General features: G+C 38.4%; 1 protein-coding gene across 1 annotated transcript in view; it reads right to left on the reverse strand.

Moving 5' to 3' along the window:
• Positions 1-2,129: 2,129 nt before the first annotated feature.
• The window catches only part of HBEGF (heparin binding EGF like growth factor), a 14,930-nt gene continuing 9,041 nt past the window's right edge, over positions 2,130-8,018 (reverse strand). Inside the window, exons 5-6 of the mRNA XM_015812159.1 lie at positions 3,778-3,869; positions 2,130-2,677 (exon numbers count right to left, since the gene is read on the reverse strand). Coding sequence (XP_015667645.1) covers positions 3,797-3,869 — 73 coding nt within the window. The 3' untranslated portion in view covers positions 2,130-2,677; positions 3,778-3,796. The remainder of the gene's footprint in view (positions 2,678-3,777; positions 3,870-8,018) is intronic.

The raw sequence follows: 8,018 nt of genomic DNA on the forward strand, positions 1-8,018 counted from the left end.
CTGGGAATGGAATATTCCTGATCCCAGGATGATTTGCATTTAGCCTGTGTGTGATGCTAAGTCACACTAATGCCTTCCTAGCTTGCAGTCCTTTGTCAATAGGATCCTGAGTGACCCTCTCTGAAGAACTGAAGAAAGAGAACAAAAGCATCCTGGATGAAGAATATTCAACAAGATAATGATCTTGCCAACTGAAAGCATTTGAATACCCTAGAACAGTGATGGCGAACCTTTTAGAGACCGAGTGCCCAAACTGCAACCCAAAACCCACTTATGTATCGTTGGGTGCTGGGTGGGCGTGGCTGTGGTGGTAATGGCAGACTGGGTGGGACTAAAAAGTTCAATCAATTCCAGCTTTGAAGATCTTTTTTTTTCCTGCGAGAAGTTGAAATTGATTGATTGAACCTTTTTTTTTTTTGCACACGGTGGCAGAGGCCTAAAGCGAGCTGAAGGCCCAGGGCGACGGCACGCATGCCCACAGAGAGGGCTCTGGGTGCCACCTGTGGCACGTGTGCCATAGGTTCGCCACCACAACCCTAGAAGATAAAAAAGGGGCATAGCTGGGCTTCTACACTCTGGAACAGATATAGATGGAGAAAGAATATTAAGCCATGTTAGTAGTACACTTTAGTCAAGACAACGCTACAAAGGTTGCTAATTTGCTGAACAGGATGAGTAGGATGATAACTATGCAGAGATTTGTGATATCCTGAAGAGATCACCCTATGCAAATATTAATTATATAAAAAATATAGGAGAATCTCTTATTATGCAATTCAAATGAGTTTAGATGATTAACTCCTGTCGGTTGAGAGGACTTGATCGACTTAAGGAATACACAAAAGCTAAATTAAGTACACTGTACTACATAGGAATGGAAAACAAAAGCTACCTCCTGAAATATTTGTATTTCTTTTTTACCCTTCTGCCTGCCACCTTATCTGCTGTGTCAACTGCTACTATAGGTTATCTGGAAAAGAATACACATAAATTTAAGGTTTCCTTTTTAATGTGCCATTATACAAAATGTATTATACAAAAATGTTTCACTCTGCTTCGTAAACATTCAGTTCAATGCTTTAGTGTAAAGCTTAAGCATAAATTATAAAAAAGCAAAACTATACTACATGCTAACCCATAAAGCACGGTTTACATATCACAGCAGGTGGTTTCATGCTAATCTAACTTAATTATAGTTTAGCATGTAAGATATCGACTACTTAGATTATGAGATAAAAGGCAGATCTCTTGATGATTTAATAAAGTTGTGTCTAAATTGTATACATCCATGCAAAAAACAACAACAACAAAACACCCCAAAGTATAATTTTCAGCAATATATAAAATAAGCATGTCTGAAAGGAGCTTAAACTAAAACTTTCCCCCTAGTTTCTGTATTATTTTTACTCATTTGATTCTTACCTGGGGTCAGAAATGAATGGGCAAAACTCAGCTTCATCTCCTTAGCAATGAGCAATGTATATTGGTTGCCATTTGCAAAAGAACACAGTTGTGCTTAACACATTTATGGTTTTTGGTTAATTCTGGAAATGTTCAGGTTTCCTTCCCTCTCATCTGGAACTTGAAGCACCTGCTCCAAGCTCAACACAGAGATGTTTTGAACACTTCCAGAATGTCTAATTTCCATCCATCCATCCATCCATCCATCCATCCATCCATCCATCCATCCATCCATCCAATTGTATGCTGCCACAATCACAGGACTCTTGGCAGCTAACAAGAACACACAACAGCATATAAAAACATAAGAATAAAGCAAAGAAAGCAAAACACCCGCTTTGAGGTTCAAACACTTTGCATGCTGACCTAAAATGTCTTTAGAAAAAGCACTATGCAGAATTCAGCATTGTAAAACCATCAGTAATACACTGAAATCTGAACACCCTCTATACAGTAGGGACAGGATTAGATAACATTTTTTAAAACTGCTCTAGAGGAAACATTCTGAGGTTTTCAGAATGCCAAATTTACTAAAGAATCAAAGATTTGCCATAAGAATTTTAGTCCAGACTGCATATTTGTCAATAGTTCAATATTATAAAATTGTATCAGTAAGAATAGTTACTTTTCACTTTTAATCTCAAAATCAGGATTCAAGTGCCAGCAAGCATAAGAAAGGTTATTTATTAGAGTGGTACACTGCACAATACTCCTGTCTTTTCCGTTGGTTTCAGGACTGCAGGATTAAGTCTTAAATAAATAACATGTACATTGTATCTAAAATAAATATATAACTTAAAATTAAGCATCTTGTTAAATATTTTTCAGATTAAATAAAGTTCAAGAACTAGATCTCTTCAGGAGAGTTTTTCACATTTTTCAAAGCAGTATTCAGCAACAGTTTTGTGAAGAATTCAGTTGCCTGGTTCATTGTTTGCTTGGTTCATACCAATGTCATTTTCCATTGATGAGAAGAAAAATTTCAAATCTTCTTGGGCTGTAGCTCCACATTGAGAACAAGTCCTCTGCAAATAAATGTGGTTCTCTCTCTCTCAGAGAGTTCTTCCAATTTAGAGATATGATTTGCTTCTTTAACAAAGCATTATCTCTTTGAAAACAAAGTTGTTCTCATTTGTATAAGTTCCTCTTTAAGTGTCTCCTGGAAAGAGTATTATCCATTCAATTGTGAATGTAGAACTTGTTTCACTGCTAAAACCTGAATTTGTAATAAAAAGATGCCTCAGGTTAAAATAAATCATTTACACAACAGTTGATTTATAATATAAAATTTTTAATGACCTTACACTATCATAATGTTGGCAGCCATCTCCAAACAGAATTAGGATAAACTAGAGCTACTTCAGGGTTAATGCTGACTAATTGGCTGGAGGCTTATATTGATGCATTCTCATGGAGTTCAACAGAATTAATGACATTCAACCTGCTAACCTCCTACAACAGATCCAGTTATACTCTCTCAAAGGATTTAATTTGATTAGGGACATGCTATAAAAGGATTATGTTTATCTTCAAAATCCAAGATCATCTTAAAGGAAATGGTCTCCAAGGAGTAAGTAAAATGACAATAAAGGTTATCTTAAAAAACAGAATACTTATTTTTGATACTCTAAAACGTGGTCTACAGTAGCTGAAGGAATGCAACAGAAATAGGAAACAGTAGCTGCCATAGAATGGCAAAGAGGGGTAAATGATGTATATGTAAAACAAAATGTCCCTTGGCTGCAGAAATTTTCAAGAAAAAAAAAAGTAACAAATGCCTGGATTGCAATAGCAAAGAGGTTGACTGGTTTCAAGTCCTGTCAGGTCAACAAACTCAGAAATCAAGACTACTTAGATTTCTGGAAAGACCTATATTGTTGGTAAAGCCAGAAACTAGAAAGCCTGTTAAAGCAACTCCCCAGATAAACTTGGACATGGCATAATTAAGGCAGATTTACTCTTACACTTTTCCTTCCCTTGGGCTGACATGTCTCTTTTGTAACAGTTCTGTTTTCTCTCCCATGCCTGACAACTAGTTCATCATAACTAGGTAGATCCCAGGGAGACAAAAATGCAGCAGCCAAAACAATCAGTAACATTTACTCTGGATTCTCAAAGTTGTTTCTAAAGAAATTCTTATGATTATGATATATGATTACGATAGGGTTATGATACTGGGTTAATCATAAGAATTTCTTTAGAAACAGGGTCATGATGCTGTTGATTATGTTGATCTGCCACATGAGAGGAAAGAACCAACCCATTAACCAACAAACAGAAGTCCAGGTTTACCCAGTTATGTGCTGAAAGGATTACCTGGCAGTTCTTGGACAGTTCATTGATTGACAGTGATGCCCAATTTAACCTTCTCTTCATTCTCTACATCATATACACCTTGTTTGTGACATCTAGAAAATTGGAAAAAGAGGAGCCAAGATTAAGACCAATTCTAAACTTATACAGTTATTAAAAGAGGACCTAAGGTTGTTCCATTACTAACATTGGAGATCTAATATGGGAAATCCCATCCTGCACTTTTGGGATAGAACCACCACAAAATACAAAATTCTTTGCACTAAAACTGGACTTTAGTCCTTTATCAGCTGGTTCATGTGAGGTGTCCTGATTGCCACTCAGTAATGAAAAGAGTAATTTAATTTTAATTTCTACAGTCATATGGTCAAAGCAGGAGAACAAAAACAGGATTCAAATTCACTGCATGTTTTATCAACTATTTGTCATAAATATATAATCTGCCTTTCTCAGAGGCTGTATTGAAATCAAATTAAGGTGAAACTGAATAAAACAAAAATCAGTTAAACTCTGGTATACTCTGTAGAAAGGCTGGGGCAAATACAGTATATCAGTTTAAGTTTCCATTTAGAAAAGATCCCTAAGGCTGATGGGAAGCTGAAGCAGGCAAGAGCTGTGCATATTTAATGTAACTTATTGGATCTGCCAATCTTTTCTGAAGCACAGATTCCAGAAGATAAAGATAAAGGTTTCCTCTGCCGGTTAGGCCCAACTCAAGGGCAGTGCTCATTTCTGATTTACACCCAAAGACATTTCCATAGTCATGTGGCCAATATGATTATATGCCGAAGGTGCACAGAGTGCTGTTACCTTCCCATCAAAGTGGTATCTATTTATCTATTTGCATTTACTGTACATGTTTTCAAACTGCTAGTTGGCAGGAGCTGGGGCAAGTAATGGAAGCTCACTCCATCATGCAGTACTTGGTCTCAAACTGCCAACCTTCTGGTCACAAGCCCAGTGTCTTAACCGCTCAGCCCCCACGCTCCTTCAGATTCCATAGAAATCCTAAATTAATTTGCTTTAGAGATATTCAGAAAATGGTCACAAAGCACATGCCGTATTTCTATCATCAAAGTGTCCTATAAGCTGTTTGGGATAACAGGCTATAGAAGAAGACGAAGACGAAGAAGAAGAAGAAGCAGAAGAAGCAGAAGCAGAAGCAGAAGCAGCAGCAGCAGCAGCAGCAGCAGCAGCAGCAGCAGCAGCAGCAGAAGAAGAAGAAGAAGAAGAAGAAGAAGAAGAAGAAGAAGAAGAAGAAGAAGAAGAAGAAGAAGAAGAAGAAGAAGAAGAAGAAGAAGAAGAAGAAGAAGAAGAAGAAGAAGTAGTAGTAGTAGTAGTAGTAGTAGTAGTAGTAGTAGTAGTAGTAGTTGGAAGGGACCTTGGAGGTCATCTAGTCCAAGCCCCTGCTCAGGCATGAAACCCTATACCATTTCAGCCAAATGGCTGTCCAGTCTCTTCTTAAAAACTTCCAGTATTGGAGCATTCACCGCTTCTGGAGGCAGGTTGTTCCACTGGTTAATTGTTCTAACTATCGGGAAGTTTCTCCTTAGTTCTAGGTTGCTTCTCTCTTTGGTTAGCTTCCATCTGTTGCTTCTTGTCCTGCCTTCAGGCGCTTTGGAGAATAGCTTGACTCCCTCTTCTTTGTGGCAGCCCCTGAGATATTGGAACACTGCTATCATGTCCCCCCTCGTCCTTCTCTTCATTAGATTAGACATACCCAATTCCAGCAACCATTCTTTATATGTTTTAGCCTCCAGTCCCCTGATCATCATTGTTCCTCTTCTCTGTACTCTGTCTAGAGTCTCAAGATCTTTTTTACATCGTGGTGACCAAATCTGGATGCAGTATTCCAAGTGTAACCTTACCAAGGCATTGTAAAGTAGTATTAATACTTCACATGATCTTGATTCTATTCCTCTGTTAATGCAGCCTAGCACTGTGTTGGCTTTTTTAGCAGCTGCAGCACACTGCTGGCTCATATTTAAGTGAATGTCCACTAGGACTCCGAGATCCCTCTCACAGTTACTACTATTGAGCAAGGTACCACCTACAGTAGTGGCCAAAATTGTGGAAACCTTTTGGGAAAAGTGTATTTTTGAGGTTTGATGGCTAATAACACCACTTTTTGGGGGGAGTAGTACCATAAAATTATATATCAATGGAAAGATAATTTAATCAGGAATGTAATGCAACAAAGTTTGTTCAATTATCTGTACTGTATTCTATAAAAAGGTATAGCCAAAGAATCAGAAAAAGGAAGCACAACTTGCTTAGGTTGATATCAGATAGCTTTCCTTCATCTGACTGTAGCCAATGAGCATGAGTGTTTAGAGAGCCAATCAGGTGTCATCTTATTCTGGCAATGAGCCAATCAGATCACAGTAGGATTTAGTTATTGATGTCATGTATTGAAGCTGAGAGGAGGACATTTGTCAGTGTGTCATGTGATTGCTATCAAGTAGGTTGGGTTGTTTTTGTGTTCTTTCATTTAGTGAGCTTGTAAAACGTAATAAAATTAAAGTAATGGTGCAAAGAGTTGACTGGTTGCCCAGAAAGTGATGTAAAATAGTATTATTAAGTGAACAAGGCTACAGTTATAAAGAAATTAGAAGAAAAATTGGTGGAAACTTAACCAAAGATGGCATTTCTACTGTACACTTTTCCCAAAAGATTTCCACAATTTTGGCCAGTACTGTATACTATACCTGTGCATTTGGTTTTTCTTGCCTAAATGTAGAACCTTACTTTTTTCACCATTGGATTTCATTTTATTAGATAGCGCCCAATGTTCAAGCCTGTCAAGATCCTTCTGTATCTTAAGCCTATCTTCTGGAGTGGTGGCTATTCCTGCCAGCTTGGTATCGTCTGCAAATTTGATGATAATAAAAGCCCAGTCTAGCACAATACTAACAAAGAGGAAAAATAACAGCTCTCAAACGAAACCAGCATGGCTGCATAAAGAACTCTCTGATAAATTGAAACATAAAAAGGACAAGTATAGAAAGTGGAAAGAGGGGCACATAAATAAGTCAGAATATCAGCAAACAGCCCGAGCCTGCAAAGATGAAGTGAGGAAAGCTAAGGCTCAAAATGAACTAAGGCTTGCGACCAAAGTCAAAAATAACAAAAAAAGCTTCTTTCAACATGTAAAAAACAAGAAAAAAGTGAAGGAAATGATTGGTCCATTAGTGGGTGGAAGTGGCAAGAAGGTGACAAGCAACAAGGAGAAAGCAGAACTATTTAACTCGTTTTTTGCATCTGTCTTTACACAAAGGGAAAAAACAGTGCCATAAAAAACAGAATAGAAACACAAGTTAAGATAGGCAAGAAAATGGTAAGTGAGCACCTGTCCAGCCTAGACAAGTTCAAATCACCAGGACCAGATGGATTACACCCCAAGGTTCTCAAGGAACTGGCAGATGTGATCTCAGAACCATTGAACTATATTTTTCAAAGATCCTGGAGCACTGGGGAACTACCAGAGGACTGGAAAAGAGCTGATATAGTTCCCATCTTCAAAAAAGGAAAAAAAATGGATCCACATCTACATGGAGGGAAGTGTGTAGTGGGGTGCCCCAGGGCTCTGTTCTGGGCCCAGTGCTCTTCCACATCTTCATCAACGATTTGGACGAGGGGATAGATGGGGAAATCATCAAATTTGCAGACGACACCAAGCTGGCAGGAATAGAAGACAGGCTTAAGATGCAGGAGGATCTGGACAGACTTGAACACTGGGCGCTACCTAACAAAATGAAATTCAATGGTGAAAAAAGTAAGGTTCTACATTTAAGCAAGAAAAACCAAATGTACAAGTATAGTGTAAGGGGTACCTTGCTCAACAGTAGTAACTGTGAGAGGGATCTCGGAGTCCCAGTGGACAATCACTTAAATATGAGCCAGCAGTGTGCTGCAGCTGCCAAAAAAGCCAACACAGTGCTGGGCTGCATTAACAGAGGGATAGAATCAAGATCACGTGAAGTATTAATACCACTTTACAATGCCTTGGTAAGGCCACACTTGGAATACTGCATCCAGTTTTGGTCACCACGATGTAAAAAGGATGTTGAGACTCTAGAAAGAGTACAGAGAAGAGCAATAAAGATGATTAGGGGACTGGAGGATAAAACATATAAGGAACGGCTGCTGGAATTGGGTATGTCTAGTTTAATGAAGAGAAAGATGAGAGGGGACATGATAGCAGTGTTCCAATATCTCAGGGGCTGCCACAAAGAAGAGAGAGT

This window comes from Protobothrops mucrosquamatus, unplaced genomic scaffold, assembly GCF_001527695.2.
Source record: "Protobothrops mucrosquamatus isolate PMUCROS unplaced genomic scaffold, P.Mucros_1.0 scaffold71, whole genome shotgun sequence".
NCBI classification, from domain to species: domain Eukaryota; kingdom Metazoa; phylum Chordata; class Lepidosauria; order Squamata; family Viperidae; genus Protobothrops; species Protobothrops mucrosquamatus.